Source organism: Muntiacus reevesi, chromosome 13 (assembly GCF_963930625.1).
Source record: "Muntiacus reevesi chromosome 13, mMunRee1.1, whole genome shotgun sequence".
Lineage (NCBI taxonomy): Eukaryota > Metazoa > Chordata > Mammalia > Artiodactyla > Cervidae > Muntiacus > Muntiacus reevesi.
The window spans coordinates 42170319-42188148 of NC_089261.1; the positions used below are offsets into that span (position 1 = coordinate 42170319).

Genomic DNA, 17830 nt, shown 5'->3' on the forward strand with positions numbered 1-17830 from the left:
TATATACACCACATCTTTTATCATTCTTCTGTCAGTGAGCATTTAGGTTGCTTCCATGTCTTGGCTATTGTAAATAGTGCTTCAGTGAACACTGGGATGAGTGTATCCTTTTGGATTTTGGTTTTCACCAGATATATACTCAGGAGTGGGATTGATGGATCATACGGTAGTCATTTATTTTTTTATGGAACTTCCATACTGTTCTCCTTAGTGGTTATAGCAATTTACATTTCGACCATCATTGTAGGAGGGTTTCCTATTCTCCTACCCTCTCCAGCATTTATTGTTTGTGGACTTTTTGTTAATGGCCATTCTGACTGGTATGAGGTGTTACTTCATTGTGGTTTTGATTTGCATTTCTGATAATTAGTGATGTTGAGTATCTTTTCATGTGCTTTTTGGTCATCTGCGTGTCTTCTTTGGAGAAATGTCTCTTTAGATCTTCTGCCCATGTTTTTTGAGTGGATGTTTTTTGTTTTTTTTTTTTTCTTTTTTAATATATAGAGCTGCATGGGCTCTATGTCAGTCGCTTTGTTTACAAATATTTTCTCCCAACCTGTGGGTTGTCTTTTTGTTTTGTTTATGGTTTCCTTTGCTGTGCAAAAGGTTTTGTGTTTAATTAGGCCTCATTTGTTTATTTTCATTACTCTGGGAGATGGATCAAAAATGATATTGCTGGACTTCCCTGGCAGTCCAGTGGTTAAGACTCTGTGTTTCCAATGCTTGGGGGTACAGGTTCAATCCCTGGTCATGGAACTAAGATTCCACATGCTGTGTGGTGCAGCAAAAAAAAAAAAAAAAAGATATTGCTTTGATTTATGTCAAAAGAGTGTTCTGCCTATGTTTTCCTCTAAGAGGTTTTTGGTGTTTTTTTTTTAATTTTATGGCCACACCATGCAGCATGTGAGACCTTTTTTCCCGACCAGGGATCAAACTTGTACCCCCTGCATTGGACATGCAGATTTTCAACGACTAGACTGCCAGGAAAGTCCACTAAGACTTAGTATCTGGTCTTACATTTAGGTCTTTAATCCATTTTGAGTTTGTTTTTGTGTATGGTATTAGAGAGTTTTCTAATTTCCTTCTTTTACATGAAGCTGTCCAGTTTCCCCAGCACCACTTATTGAAGAGACTGTCTTTTTCTCCATTGTATATTCTTGCCTCTCTTGTCATAAATTAAATGACCATAGGTGCATGAGTTTATTTCTGGCCTTTCTATCCTATTCCACTGATCTAGATTTCTGTTTTTGTGCCATTACCATATTGTCTTGATTACTGCAGCTTTGCAGTATAGTCTGAAATCAGAGAGTCTGACTCCTCTAGACTCCAATTTTCTTTCTCCAGATTGCCTTAGCTTTTCGGGGTCTTTTGTGTTTCCATACAAATTTAAGAGTTTTTTGCTCTGGTTCTATGAAAATTATCTAGTATTAGGTTTCAATTCTTTTATATATATATATTTTTAATGTGAGCTTTAAGCTCTATTGTAATTTTTTTTTCCTAAGAAGGGACAACTATAAATTTGTTTTTCCTTTTGTTGATGTGGTAATTTAACTAAAAATTGACAATATAGAAATATTATTTTCCCATACATATTTTAACAGTTTTAAGTTCTGTCAAATAAATAATATGTTCTCTGGATTTCAAAATAGCTCAGTAGTTGAAATTCAATGAAGATTGTATGTAGTAGAGCAGATACAACTTTTTAAGTTTTAGGTGATTAATATGTAGAACAATGTTAGCAGCAATTTAATTTTATCAACTTATACCATTGTTTTATTAATACTTAGCTATCTGGTCCATTAAAAGAAAAACATGCATTTTGGCTGCGTATTGTAAATGTGTGTGTATAAAAATGTAAAAACATAAATAATTTTCTCTTTTGTTTTGTGAGGCTAGAAGGTCCAGCTTAAAAAACGTGTCCGACCTTTTTGTGATGGGAGGAGCTCTTGTTTTAGAATCTGCAGCTCTCTTGCACTGGCTAGAGAGGGAGGGTTATGGACCTCTAGGAATGACCGGAATATCCATGGGAGGACACGTAAGCATTTTCATTTCAACTTATATTTAATTGTGGTTATGTTTATAAGGTCTATGGAATCAAGCATAGTAATGGATTTATGGTGTGTCCTCTGTGGGCATCTCACAGTAGACCCATGCCAGAGAAAACTGCAGCTTTAAACTATTGCCCAGTATCCTTACCTGTGGGCTGTGAGCACTGAAGAGGGTTGGTGAGGTGGGTGGAAGGTCTAGGGAATCTAATTATTTACAAATTCACTTTAGGGACTTCCCTGGAGGTCCTGTGATTAAGACTCCTTGCTTCCAGTACAGGGGTGTGGGTTTATCCCTGGTCAGGGAACTAATGCTGCGTGGTATGGCCAAAAGAAAAGAAATCACTTTAGGTATAGAATTAATTTTACTTTTGGTGAAAGCAGAAACAGATTTTTTTTTTAATTATTTCTTCTTAATTTATTTATTTTATTTAGCTTCTCCAGGTCTTAACTGCAGCACACAACATCTTGTAGTTGCAGCATATGGAATCTAGCTCCCTGAACAGGGATCCAACCCGGGCTCCTGCATTGAGAGTGCAGAGTCCCAGTCACTGGACCACCAGGGAAATCCTGCAGGAACAGATTCTAATCTTTTATTCTAGTTATTAAATAACGATTTTTTTGTGATTTATGGACATACTGATTTTACTACTTACTTCACAGCTATGTTTCAGGTATTAGATTTAATATTTTATTAAAAGTTGATAATAAAAAGCTTTTCAAATCTCAACTATAAATGCTTTATTTTGCTGTTAAATTCCTGAAGATAGTGGATTTACAAAACACTTTTTGATTATCTCTTCCCTCCATCCCCATACCATCAACCTGTTTTACCTTTGCTTTCTAGAGTGTACAGTCTCCTCATTGGTTTCTCCATTTAGTCTTTTCTCTCCTCAATCTTTTTCTTAAGAGCTTTTCCCACACTGTAACTAGTGTGGTGTTCCTAAATCTGTTCTCTGCTCTCTCGTGCTTAAAACCTGCCAAAGGTTTTACTATGGAACTGGCGCTAGCTGCACATCCCTCTAGTGCCCCCTCACTCCTTATCACCTAGCCAGGTAGCAGCTTGCCCTTCTGCTTCCAGGTTAGAGCGTCCTTCTGTGGGAAGCTCTTCCTGATTCCCACACTTCATTTCTCAGTAACATGTACATATTTCTTTGCACTGTGATTGTTGTCTAGCAGTCCATTTTCTCTGTAAAGCAGTTGATTCAGTGAGGGCCAGGAACATGACCCTCTGGCTCATTTCCTGGACATAAAAATCATCCAGTACGTTTATATCTATAGATACATATTCTTTATAATTCATTTGAATTATAAGATTAAGTTTAAAAACTTACTCAAATTCAAAGCAATTACCAAAGGCTGAAACTGATAAAATTAGCTTCAAAAACTCAAATTTGAAACAACTAAAGACAGTGAAACTGAAGGGTGGGAAAAGATCTATTTTCCTATCTAGTACTGTTTCCATTTTTATGACCTAAGTCAGAGTGTTCTAACTTATCAGCTGGACTACTACCTATTAACTGGTTTCCCTACCTCAAATCTCACCGTCTCTAATCAATCTTATAAAATACTGTTTAGCTTCACTGAATCAATTCTTTGACAATAACGCTACTTTGTTCCCGTCTCTTTATTAATTCCCCATTATCTATGGAACAAAGGAACCTCTAATCTGATCCTGATCAAGCTTTCTAGCCCTACCTGTCTCCCTACTCCTCTGGATACATGCCCTATTGACCAGCCTAACTGAAGTATGTTGGCTGTTTCCCCACCAGACCCTGTATTTCTCACCATCCACCTTTGATCATACCGTCTTCTTTATATAGAAGAGAAGACCCCATTTATCTTTTCCCCTAAAAGACAGCTATTTCATAAAGCCTTCTGTGATTCCTCTAGCCAAAAGTAACATTTTACTTCTCTAAACATATTACATCATTTTATATCAACTGTATAATCTGCTTTGTAGTTCACCAAATTCTTGACATCTTTCAGTCAACCTCAAAAGTCTGAGATTTTTAGTTACGATCCTGCTCCACCTGAGCAGGTCACTTAAGTAATGAGTGTGCTTAGCCTACTGCCCAGGATCTACATCCCAGCATGTTTGCTCTATATTTACCCAGTAGAAAGTAGGTTTCTGTGAAGGGTCTTAAGATACTTAAAATTTCCTAATATACTTTATTGGTTTTTTAGGAGGCAGTTTTATGTCATTGTTGAGTTTATGATCTGGGGAATTTGGAGAGGTTGTAGACATTCTCATGAGTGTTTAAGAGACTTGATGTTCATGTCTTATCTCACCAACTACTATACAAAATACTTTTTTTTAAATTGGAAGATAATTACTTTACGATATTGTGCTTGCTTCCACCATACATCTAACATGAATTAGCCATAGGTATATATTTGTCCCCTCTCTCTTAAACCTCCCTCCCACCTCCCTCCCCATCCCACTCCCAAAGTACTTATTAATATTAAGTATTTTTCATTTAATGACTGTGAACTTTAAACTGAATCTTTCTGTTATGTTACAGATGGCTTCCTTAGCAGTATCCAACTGGCCTAAGCCCATGCCATTGATTCCATGTCTGTCTTGGTCCACAGCATCTGGGGTCTTCACTACGGTAATATAATTGCAGTTAATATTTAGATAGCTATATATAATTAAACATAATAGTTTTCAGGGTTCTAAAATTCACCCCCAGGTTTGGTGATTCACTGGACGGAATCACAGTACTCAATATATAGTCATATTCACAACTAAAACATATTGCAGCAAAAGGATTCACTATAAAATCAGCCAAGGAAAAAGGCACATGGGGTACAGTCCAGAAGAAACCAAGCATAAGCTTCCAAAGGAGTCTTTCAGAATGTGTTTAATTCCTTCAGCAGTGAGTTATGACAATAGGTGCAAATTGTTGTCCATCAGTGAAACTCACCTGAGCCTTGAAGTCTGGGGTTTATATAAGAGATCAGAGTTCTTAGGTATTCTCAGCCTCACATACTAAAATTCCAGAAGGAAATCCATTGTTTAATAGAAACTGCATTGTTTGTATCAGCAGTTTAGGCCCAGTGACCCATATCATTTTGGAAGCTTTAGGAGATCCAACCAGTCCATCCTAAAGGAGATCAGTCCTGGGTGTTCATTGGAAGGACTGATGCTGAAGCTGAAACTCCAATACTTTGGCCACCTGATGCGAAGAGTTGACTCATTGAAAAAGACCCTGATGCTGGGAGGGATTGGGGGCAGGAGGAGAAGGGGACGACAGAGGATGAGATGGCTGGATGGCATCACCAACTTGATGGACATGAGTTTGAGTAAACTCCGGGAGTTGGTGACGGACAGGGAGGCCTGGTGTGCTGCGATTCATGGGGTCACAAAGAGTCGGACACGACTGAGCGACTGAACTGAACTGAACTGAAAGAACTATTGTTTACCAGTCAAGTTACCAGACTTTAGTTAAGGTCCAGCCTTACAAGTAGGCTTGTCCAGAGATAGGAAATCTCAAGCCTGCTTTGTTAATTTTCTTTCTGCACAATAAGAATAATCAAACTATTGGACAACATGCTTTACAGATGTGATCTGATCTTAATTTAGTTTGTTATTTCAGGGCGTGCTAAGTAAATCAATTAATTGGAGGGAACTAGAAAAGCAGTATTATACACAGACAGTTTATGAAGAAGAAATTATTCACATGCTTGAATACTGTGGAGTAAGTATTTTTAACTTTTGCATAACATGGGGGGGTGAATTTTGACCATGGTAATGATTCAGATTTTTAAAAAGAATTGCAGATTTTTTTTTAAATGTATATCTTTTTTTCTTTCTTTTTTTTTTTTGCCTGTGCTGCACGACTTGTGAGACTTTGGTTCCCTGATCAGGGATTGAACCCAGGCCCTCGGCAGTGAGAGCACAGAGTCCTAACCACAATCATGCAAAGCTAATGTATAGCTTACTACATTTATTAAATGGCTAATGCATTTGTAATAGGTCAAGAATAGAACCTGACCATCCCGCTCAGCACTTAGCACCCAACACAAAAAGCTCTTTCATGTGTCCTAATCAAAAGGCCCTCCTCCTTCTACTATTTAGTTATCATCATCCAGATTTTTATAGTAATTACTTCCTTCTGTCTTTAAGATAATTTTATTGTCCAAATACGCATTCCTAGATATATATCTTTTATCTGATGGGTCTTTTAAGTATCTTTAATCTATAAATTCTTCTTCATTCCTTTCTTTTCATTATAATTTATCTGTTGAAGAACATGGGCTATTCACCTGTACAGTTTCTCACAGCCGAGGTTTTTGTTTGTATTCTCATGTATATTCCTCCATGTTCTTTGTTAAGAGTATAGGAAGCAGGTAATGTCTGGCTGCTCTTTCCTGTGGTGTAAGCAGCCACTGATGCTTAATGTCTATGTCTATTACATTGAGAGTTGCAAAATGCTGATACTCTAATTCTGTCCCTTTTTTTCATTTATTAATTTAAAATACTTTTATTTTAAAAAGTCACTTCCTTTGCTAATTATTTGGTTGTCTCATAATTCAATTCATATTGTTATTTAGTCACTAAGTCCCATCCAACTCTTTTGCAACCCCTGCCAGGCTCCTCTGTCCATGAGCTTTCCCAAGCAAGAATACTAGAGTGGGTTACCATTTCCTTCTCTAAGGGACTTTTCTGACCCTGGGATGGAACCCAAGTCTCCTGCATTGGCACACAGATTCTTTGTCCCTGAGCCATGAGGGAAGCCCTCAGTTCATATAGGAAAAGTTTAATTTTTTCCCTTAATTTACCAATTTTCAGGGAAATGAATTGCTTCCTGATTACTCTCCTAAAGTAACCATTCTTTTCATGAATTTTAAAGTTTTGCACACTCAGTTTGAAAGTTACTGATAATCTGGGTGAGTTGGGAGTCGGGGAGGCTGGTGGCACCCACTGCAGAGGTTTTGCCCGTGTCAGCTGAGGCAGCCATGGTGCTTTGCAAGGAGTGGCGGGGACCACCCCTGATTCTCACACACCCCACCATGTGAGTCCCAGACGGAGGGAGGGTCAGCTGAGTGTGGCCCCAGGGGCCAGATGCAGGTGGGATTGCGGTGGGGGCTGAAGAGGGGGTCAGTGAGGAAGGGTGAGTGAGTGAAGGGGAAACATCAGTATGGAGGAAAAGTGCAGATGGCTTCAGGTGCCACGCTGGTCTGGTCTGATCTGGAGATCAAACCCAGTCTCAATCCCTTTTGGAAGGAAGAATATTCCTTAAAGAAATAATATTTATTCCTCCAAGCATGAGCTTGGAATCTGAAATTGAGGTACATGAGACCATAACAGAATTTAAGCCTTAACTCAGAAGTGTATGGTAGAGCTAAAGAAGACAACTGACCAAGGGTCCCCTGAAAATGTGATGGCTAATAATCCCAGGACAAAATTAGAGACTACTCAAGTTTCCCTTCTGGCCCAGACGGTGAAGAATATGCCTGAAATGTGGGAGACCCAGGTTCGATCCCTGGGTGGGAACCATCCCTTGGAGAAGGAAGTGGCAACCCACTCCAGTATTCTTGCCTGGAGAATTCCATGGACAAATGAGCCTGGTGGGCTACAGTGCATGGGGTTGCAAAGATTCAGACACAATTGAGCAACTAACACTTTCACTTTTGCTCAAGCATAAGGCCTCTACAACGATGTTTGATGTACAGGCCTGGGCTGAGTATGTTGTGGTATAGGCTTGCAAAAGATCCGCATGGCTTCCTTACAACAGCTATCTTAGTCCTTACTCCATTGTTTCTGGCAGGTGCTGCATTGGCTTAGAAATTGGCAAGGCTGATTGAGGCCAAGGAAAAATGTCAAGAAAATATTTCAAAAGTTAAAAGATTGATGGATAGAAGGGGAGTTTGGGGGAGAATGGATACATATGCATGTATAGTTGAGTCCCTTCACTGTTCACCTTGAAGCTATTACAACATTGTCAATCGGCTATACCTCAGTGCAAAATTAAAAATTTAAAAAAAAAAATTCTTCATGCAAAGGAGTGAAGGAATGAACAGACTCTGTAATCAGAGGAAAATTGTTTGGAAAATTATGCAGCTTTAGGAAGACCCATTAAAGTTTCCTTTCAGATCTTATGACAGCATTATTTAGTAAACAAAGTCTAAGAACATGGAAGAATCATGTTAGTTCTCACCTGTACTGTATCAACTTTTAGCCTTCATGTAGAAGTTTGTTGACAGTTAATGTAAACTGATATTTATTATGCTATGGATTCTTTTTAACTGACTTCGTCATTTGCCAGTTTGCAGCTTCTGTATTTAAAATGAATACATCCTGTGGAGAAAAATGGCTTTAGATTATGAACTTTGCTCAAATAATGGCTTAAAATGGGGTCCTGTTCTAGACAAAATCAGAATTGTCTTGAGGTGAAATGCATGCTTTGGTTTAAAAGAGATACAGTGTATTAATTACATCTTTTATCATTATTACTTATTTTTTGGACAGGAATCATTTCTGGCTTCCTCAAAGCAAAACAATATTTATTCAATGAGTACTTATTTTCTCTATTTTTCTCATCTTAGCTTTTGAGATACTTGTAATTACCAGATATTCTACGTTCTTAAAAATTTTCAGGATGGGGAACACATGTACACCCATGGCTGATTCATGTCAGTGTATGGCAAAAGCCACTACAATATTTTAAAGTAATTAGCCCCCAATTAAATAAAAATTTTTTAAAAATCTAATTTTATAAAGCATTCTCTTATTATCTTCACTATGTAGACTACTACTTAGAGGATATAACCATTTTTGTACTTATGAACACTGCCATTTTCTTAGAGATGACTTGAGTAGAGTAATATAAAATGCACTCTTTTAGGGGATTTATCTAACAGTCTAGTGGTTAGGACTTCATGCTTCCACTGCAGGGGGCCCAGGTTCCATTCATGGTCTGGGAACTAAGATCCTGTAAGCCACACTGTGTGGCAAAAAAAAAAAAAAAGCAATTAAGTGTAAGTGAAATTGAACATGTTTATAAGTTTAAGAGCAATTTGTATTTCATTTTTTGTGACCTTTATGGCATATCCTTTGCTCATTTTTTAAATTGTTATTTTGAGCCTTTTATTCACGTCTAATCAATTAAGGTAGTTAGCTCTTTGTCATATAAGTTGCAAATATATTTTCCCAGGCTGTCGTTCTTTTGTTTGACTGCTTTTAGTATCTGACAAACTTTATTTTTACTTAAATTGTAAGTTCTTAAACTTAGTGTGTATTATACTTTGGGGATTTTAATAATATTTTTTCTTGATAATTTTTAATTTTTCTTAGTTCAGCCTAAGGAAAGAATTTGGGGTGACTGATGTATTACTACTGCTAGGATGCACTCCAAAGAATTTTAGAAGTTCTAAGGTTAAAACAAATCATGGATTTCAAAACTGTAACAATAAAAACATGACACAAGTGAGATTTCCCTGGCAGTCCAGTGGTTAGGACTCTGCACTTGCACTGCTGGGGGCCCAGATTCACTCCTAGTCTGGGAAGCTAAGATCCTGCAAGCCTAGTGGTGCAGCCAAAACAAACAAAACAAAATGTGTCACAGGCTAAATGATAATCTTTACCATTTAGTAGGAAACATTTAGCAATAAAACATAATCTGTCTTAGTCCTCAGTTAAATTTGGATACCTTTTTTCCTGTTTTTTTTTAATTATGGTAAAATATATGCCACATAAAATTTACCATTTTAACCATTTTTAAATGTACAGTTCATTAGTATTAACCATTTTAACCATTTTTAAGTGTACAGGTCAGCAGTAGTAAGTACATTTACATTGTTTTGTAGCCATCACCTCCATCCATCACCACCATTCATCTCCAGAACTTTTTCCTCTTCCTAAACTGAAACTCTGTACCCATTAAACTAAACTCTATTCCTGCCTCTTCCTAGCCCCAGGCAGCCACCATTCTACTTTCTGTCTCTATGAATTTGACTACTCTAGGTTCCTCATAAAAGTGGAATCATACAATATGGTCCTTTTGTGTGTGACTTATTCATTTAGCAGAATGTCTTCAGAGTTCATCTCTGGCATAGCATGTGTCAGAATTTCATTCCCTTTTAAGATTGTCTAATAATCTATTATATGGATATATTATATTTTGTTTGTCCAGTTATTCCTTGATGGATATATGTGTTTTCTCTTTGTTTTGACAAGGTTGTTACATAAAATCCTATTTTATATTAAATGACATTTTCTTCTCTTTCATATGTTCAGACAGATTCTTTCAAAATGGGACAAGAGTTCGTGAAACGCTTCCCCAGCAGTGCAGACAAGCTAACTAACCTTAATCTGGTTTCTAGAACTTTAAATTTAGATATGACGGACCACGTTGTGTCCCAAAAACCTGTTGAGTGCCATAAATCTAGTAAAACATCTATCAGTGCCACATCAGAAGGACTCTTGTTACAAGATACCTCTAAGATGGACTGCTTCAATCAAACACTTTCAACCAACAAAAGTAGTTATACAAGTTGCAGTCCTCAGTCATGCCACCTTCTCAGTAAAGAACAAAGAAGAAGCAATCTTCAGAAAGAATCTTTAATATTTATGAAAGGAGTTATGGATGAATGTACTCATGTAGCAAATTTCTCAGGTATTAATTTTTATGTGACATTGAGACTATATTCTGATGATATGTAAAATGTGTGAAATATTTTTAAAGTATGCTATAATTTCATATTTTCAAGAATATATTTATCATTGGCTCTGCAATGTGTTTTCTAAGATAAGTGAGTTATTTAAATGTATATTTAAATTTTATCCATGAAAATCCAAGACCATTTTATTAGTTCGTTAAAAACAGTGGGGTTTGTATCTTCTTTAGAATACCCATCTCCTCGTATTAGAGATGAATATTATAATGTTATGGTTCAGTACAGTTGATTTTTTAAAAGCTTATTTTATTTATTTATTTTTCACTGTGTTGGGTCTTCATTGCTGTGTGGGCTTTTCTCTAGTTACAGGCAGTGGGGGCTACTCTGCTAGTTGCGTGGGCTTCTCATTGCAGTGGCTTCTCGTGCTCAGCCCTGGGGTGCTTGGGCTTCCGCCGTTGCAGCTCCTGGGCTCTAGAGCACAGGCTCAGCAGCTGTGGCACCCAGGCTTAGCTGCTCCAAGCATGTGGGGTCTTCTCGCACCAGGGATAGAACCCAGGTCTCCTGCACTGGCAGGTGGATTCTTTACCACTGAGCCACCAGGAAGATCCAGTATAGTTGACTTTCAACTTAATGATCAAAAGTTTTAGTTTGGCAAGTATTTTTTGCATACTTACTGCATTGTATGGTGTATTTTACTTTTCAATATGGTTACCAGTATTTATATAAAATTCTTAGAGCTTCTTCAAAGTATATATGTTGCATCTTAAAAAATCCTGTACCTAGTTCCAGTTGACCCAAGCCTCATCATAGTGGTTCAAGCCAAAGAAGATGCCTATATTCCACGAACAGGAGTTCGAAGTCTACAAGAAATTTGGCCTGGTTGTGAAATCCGATATCTAGAAGGGGGTCATATTAGTGCTTATCTTTTTAAACAAGGACTCTTCAGGTAAGATGATTGGTCTAACTGGTGTCTGTTACTTGTTTGTTTTGGGGATTTTTTTTCTCAATAAATATTTAAAAAATTGATATTTGTCTTATAGATTTTAGTCCTCTTATTTCCTTCCTGCTTCTCTCAATTCTCACATTGTGATACTCTTTCCTATCTTATTTTCTTTTCCTTCTAGAGAACTAGGAAATAGCATTTGATAGGCGTGTTTTATTGTGTGGTTTTACCCTCTTCAAATATTAATAGCCAGGTATTTTAGAGTGTAGGGAGGAACACTAGGGTTTGTAAAATTTGCTTTGACTCATCATGAATTTTTCACTCCACTCTTATGTTCGCTCAGAGTGACCTGAGCATCTTGTGGAATAATCTAGCAGTGTGTTCCAGCAGCCAGTAAATATTGAACCTTAAATGAGAAGTGAAATACTGATTTTGTTGTTAATAGTCTTGTATGACTCCATATTTGTTAGAACTTATAAAAGCTTTCCAGCAATGCAGGAGACCTGGGTTCAATTCCTGGGTTGGGAAGATCCCCTGGAGAAGTGTAAGGCTACCTACCACTCCAGTATTCTGGCCTGGAGAATTCCATGGACTGTATAGTCCATGGGGTCGCAAAGAGTTGGACATGATTGAGTGACTTTCACTCACTCACTCATAAAAACTTTTATGCTATTATTCTAGTTTTTTGATATGCCAGTTTATCTCTACTTCTGTTCATTTGATTGTAACAGTTATTATTGGAATATTTATCATTAATGGTTAAATCCGTTCACATCAAGGGGTTAGACTAGTGCCCTGTGCAGTGTTCCGAAACTGCCAACTGGACAGTCATATCAAAGAAGAATTGTGTGTGTGTGCGTGATATGTTTGACATGTTTTTAGCTCTTTTTTAATCTAAGAAATAATTATCTATATGTTGTTGCTTATGTAGTTCAATGTATAGATGTCATCTTCTTGAGGTATGGATTAATTCTTCAAGTCTGTAATGTCCTCAAGAATGTAACACTTTCTTTTTATAGTATGCGCTTTAAAAAAAAAAAGCCACTCATTTTTAAAGCTGTGAGTTAGTCAGTGAGTGAGCGGACTATTTACCCAACACTCAAGTGACCCTCTGGCACAGCAAAACTGAAACAAAAGCAAACAAACATTGTGTGTAGGGAGGGTTGCTAGGGTTTCCCAAGAAGAGTCTAAAGTTCTGTTACATGTGAATGCAGGGAACCCACATGCTTGCTTTAGTAAATCGTTTTCAAATTTATTTTATTACTCTTTTATGTATCTATGTGGGAGTGTGGCTGAGAGGCATTAGGAAGAATAGATGTTATCAAAGTCTGCTATAAAAACTCCTCGGTGCTCACTTGAAGGCTTCATGTGAGAAAGAAATAAATGTTAGCTATCAGTATGTGCCAGGTACTAGAGCAATTTCTTCTGATATTACTTTTAATATCCCCTTTTACACAGAAATATAGGGAACAAAAAAGATTAAATAACTTGCTCAGGAGGAATAAATACTAAGCTATTTGACTTATACTCCGCACTAGTCACTTTAAAACCTAACAAAGTTTAGATGACATTGGAAAAGCAGAACTTTACAAATTCACCCTTATCACTCCTCAGATTTAAAAGTAAAACAAGCCAATCCTTTGTATGCTTTAAGAATTTGGGTTGTTTGGATTGATAGTACAAGTGAGTAAGAAACTATTCAAATGATTTAAAATGCACATGTATACCTTTACTAACCCTTCTCATACCATGTACAGTAGCCCAGATTGCAACCTTGGGCCTCATTTTATGAATTTTTGAGCCAAATACAAGAATGATACAAAACTTTTTCTTTACAACAAATTGGAAATCACAGTCATAGCAAGTGCCAGTTTTAAAGTTAATCTTAGTATCTTTTTAAGGATGTGGGGAAATGCTTAGTCAAACAAGTACAATATAGGATTAATATTAATATGATCTCAATTATTATTTATTTATTTAAAAATTTTTTTAAATTTATTTGGCTATGCCGGGTCTTAGTTGTGGCGTGCAGAATCTAGTACCCTGACCAGGGATCAAACCCTGTCCCACTTCATTGGGAGCATGGACACTTAACCACCACATCACCAGGGAAATTCCTCAGTTATTATTTAAGCTCTGTAAAAATAAAGACATGAGCATTAAAAAAAAAAAAAAAAACCCTGTAGGAAAAGATTAAACATAGATACCTTTGAGTGATGGGATTATGACTTTTTTCTCTTTTTCTGAATTTTATACAATGAAAATGTATTTGACAATAGGAAAAAAAGCCAAAATAAGCCTTACAAATAATATCTTATGAACTTGGGCCAGCTCAATTTGACTGTTTCTTTCCAATTAAAATATTAAAATACCTAGTGAAGTTAAGGTAAGGAACTAAGGCTCTTGAGTTCATTTGCTATATCATAATCTATGAAACAGATTGAATATGACATTTGAAAAGTTATATAGCCAGTTAATTTTCAACAAGTAGAAAGAATAGAAAGAACCAGTCCCTTTTCATTTTATCATTTCATATTTTATTCATATAAATAATATAAATTTTAAGGCACAAAAAAAGTGTTTCTCAGGAAAAGATGGCTTTTATCAACCTTGAGTTTATAAGCCATCAGTTTCTGAACCATCAGTTGGACGCACATTTGAAGTTTCCCAGTAGTGGTGAATTACATGGATCCAGACACCCTCACGTACCTGCCTCTTCCACAGCTGTTTGGAGGCAAGGTCAGGTTGCAAGCCACAGGGCATTTGGAAATAGCTTACAGTAAAAGCATTGTCTGTCCCCCTTTTTTGCCAATTACTTGTAGTTTTTCTTTCATGTTTAATTTTAGGCGAGCCATCTATGATGCATTTGAACGCTTCCTCCATAAATACGCTAACTAATGGGATCACTGTATGTAGCCAGTGGAGCCATCATGTTTCTTACAAAAGGAGCTTCATCCTTTGATGATGTGAAGAACAAGTGGACAGCACTATATACTCTACCTGCTGTCAGTTGAGCCTGGAATTCAGTATACAAATCAGTCAACTATTATCTTTAAATACATTTGAATAATTGTAAACCAACATTTGGATGAAATACTGTTGAATATTTTGTTAGTTTGTGGGAATCCCATAAAAATCAATATCTAGTACTTTGTTATTTATGAAAACTTTACATTTTTATTATGAATAATTTATTAATTTAAAATAAAGGTATTCATAGAAACCCTTTTGGTTTTTAAAGAACTGCTAAATCAAACTTCATTTGTAATATGTCAGCCTGTGTTGTATATATTCCCTTACATGGTATTTCTATTATTGACTTGATTTGAGAAACATGTTTCTTCTATGGATCCATAGTGAATTTATAATCCTATTTTCAATATTAATTTTCTTCCATGGATAATTCTGTGTAAAATCAGTGTTAATGTTAACTTTGAATTTTACAAAATCCTGATTGCTTTGTATTTTAAGTGCTTTTAATAATTGAATGTGAGAATGAAGATAAGATGCATAAGACTTTAAAACTTTGCCAAAATAGGTTAGAAAAAAATGCCAAACATATTTCCCCTACTTGAAAACTTTCAAGTCATGAAAAATGAAAATGAACACAGACCTATTGCATTAATTGATAGATAACGATTTCTTAACATTTTCTTGTATACATACTCAGAGTTTGCTAAATGTCTTTTTTTAGGCCAGATACTCAAGCAAAGTCAAAACTTTGACTTTTTAATTTCAGAAATTAATGGCCACTTATAAAATTGATTTGTCCCATATAAACTTCATTTTATAGAAAAGATGTAATAACTAGTAACTTTTTAACCTTTTTAAAAAGAAGTATTATATGGTTACACTTGGTGCTTTCTTCTTTCTGAAGCCACGAGCTAAAATGTTTTTTAAAAGTAGAAAATATTTTGGCTTGGAATAAATGTATTTGAGTTGCATTTGTTTGAAATATGTGTTGTCTGTGGGTTACTTTATTATAAGTAATCCTACTCTAGTAAGGACATTTGAATTATAAGGTGCTTTGCAGCCTTTTTAAAGGAGATTTTATTTGTCCTTATAATGCCTCCATCACTTTAATTTTTTAAAACTATTTTTTAAATGATTAACGTGAAGTCACCAGTGGCATACAATGTTGTGAATTCTGTAAAACTGCTTTGACATAACGAACAAACATGGTTTGAGCTGTAAACTTTTACATGTTTAGATTAGAACCTTTTCACTGACAGTATGAAATTTACTAAGGTTCTCCAACAAAATACTCTTTAAAGATAAACTTGTTGGTTAACTGAAATACAAGTATTTTCTTATGTATTTAGTGAGGTGATTGAATGCTTTCTGAGCAATGGCTTGAGCAAACCCAATACTTTATTTTTCACATAAATATTTCCTATAAGCAATAATGTACATAATAATGTATTTAACTTTCAATTTGTAAAAGAATAAAATTCATTTCATTTTAATAAACTCTTAGGCATAATTAATCTCCCCCAAATAAATGTGAAAAAAAATATTTTTAAAAATTTCTTCTTAGTCGGATGTTTTAAGAATATATCCTTAAACAACTACCTAAAGAAATGTTGTCTCATTTTTAAGATTGGGTACATAACTTGCTAGAAATTCATGTAGCCCAGAGCTGCAAACTGACAGTCAGTTCAGGCCAGCTTGGCCCACGGTTGTTTTATTCAGGGTGCATAATTCCAAAAGTTTTGAATTCAGAAAGCCTTTATATTGGGTATGCAGTCCCCCATTTGCCATAGTCCACCAGACTCCAGGCTCCTTCATGAGACTACTTCACTACTTTGTGTTACCCACTTGGCCCTGAAGGCATCTGAGCTTGAGACCTCGGTTTAGATCTGTGGTTTTAAAAAGTTTCTGAATTTCATCATTTGATAAAACTGTAAGTACTGTTGAATCATTTTAGCATATGCATTTTTAGATTGTTTCTTATGAATGTAAATTTTAATGTGGTGCTTTCTTTTGTAAAAATCATTGAATTATTAACTCTGTAACTGAAATTTTAAAATTATTTCCAAATATTTTATATTCACAATAAAAGTCTATTTAAAAAATTACTGGTTATGTTTAAGAGGTTTTATTCCAAATACAGAAAACCCATGTCACATTTGATTAACATGGCCTAATTTGGGATTTCCCTGGCAGTCCAGTGGTTTAAGACTCTGCACTTCCACTGTAGGGGTCATTAGTCTCATCCCTGCCTGGGGAACTAAGATCCTACAAGCTGTGTGGCACAGCCAAAAAAAAAGTCTTTAAAGAACATTCACAGTGTAAAACCAAAAGGGACAAGAATTGACACACACCTCCTCATAATCATTTTAGTTTAAAAATAGTATAAAAATAAAACTAGCTTAACTGCTGCTCTAAGGAAATGGCAGTCTACACCAGTATTCTTGCCTGGAGAATCCCCATATAAGCTTATTTAACTTATATGCAGAGTACATCAGAGCCTGTCAGGCTGCAGTCCACTGGGTCGCAAAGAGTGAGACATGACTGAGTGACTAGGCATAGAAGAAGAGTTAAGTTTGTTTAATGGAATCTGCTCCTAAAAATATTTTAGAAGTGTTATGACTAGACCATGCATTGTTCTGTAGGTTAGGTTAAGGATTTTGGTATTCATGCAAAGCTACAGAAAGCCATGAAGGGTTTTCTTCAGGGGGGATGAAGTGGGGGAGATGTGAAGTTGGTGGAGATTAAATATATGATTTCATGTGTTTTAAGAAATTCACTCTGGCTGCAATGAAAAGAACTAGTTTTAGGGGGCTGCCAGTCCTTGCAGAGATAAGCTAGAAGGCTATTAAAGTGGCCCAGGTGAAAGCTAAGATTATGACAGCAGTGGATGGATACAGAGAGAGCTGGATGGATTTCAGATGATGGATTGGTGATGAGTTGGAATGAGGTATAAGCGAGTGGTATAAGGTATAAGCCTTTCAAAGAGAGAACCCTGGAAGAAGACCAGTGTGAGGGAAAGCATTTAGAACCTAGTCTGGCATATACAGATTTTTGATGTCTTAAAAAATAGACAGTAGGATATATAAATCAGAGACTCAGCAGAGATTTGGACAAAAGGGAAGAAAAAAAAAGACTTGGAATCACCAGTGTTTATAGGGTAACTGATATTATGGTTAAGATTCTGAGGCACCTAGGGAAGAAAAAGGACAACGATTCTCTTTTTGATCTTAGGAACCCTTTATAC

General features: G+C 36.1%; 1 protein-coding gene, 1 non-coding gene and 1 pseudogene across 4 annotated transcripts in view; all 3 read left to right on the forward strand.

The window, feature by feature from the left end:
• The window catches only part of ABHD18 (abhydrolase domain containing 18), a 40204-nt gene extending 23525 nt beyond the window's left edge, over positions 1 to 16679 (forward strand). Inside the window, exons 8-13 of one of the 3 annotated variants that reach the window (XM_065903928.1) lie at positions 1897 to 2035; positions 4571 to 4660; positions 5648 to 5749; positions 10291 to 10669; positions 11454 to 11616; positions 14460 to 16679. In XM_065903928.1, the coding sequence (XP_065760000.1) occupies positions 1897 to 2035; positions 4571 to 4660; positions 5648 to 5749; positions 10291 to 10669; positions 11454 to 11616; positions 14460 to 14511 (925 nt within the window). In that variant the 3' untranslated portion in view covers positions 14512 to 16679. Of the gene's footprint in view, positions 1 to 1891; positions 2036 to 4570; positions 4661 to 5647; positions 5750 to 10290; positions 10670 to 11453; positions 11617 to 14459 lie in introns of all 3 variants that reach the window. The other 2 variants (XM_065903925.1, XM_065903926.1) reach the window with 2 other exon arrangements.
• Positions 2099 to 2232, forward strand: LOC136146201 (small nucleolar RNA SNORA42/SNORA80 family). Its single transcript, XR_010658930.1, has one exon. It is a non-coding gene; the product is annotated as a small nucleolar RNA SNORA42/SNORA80 family (small nucleolar RNA).
• LOC136145550 (small integral membrane protein 15-like) lies at positions 7713 to 10270 on the forward strand (annotated as a pseudogene).
• Positions 16680 to 17830: the final 1151 nt, after the last annotated feature.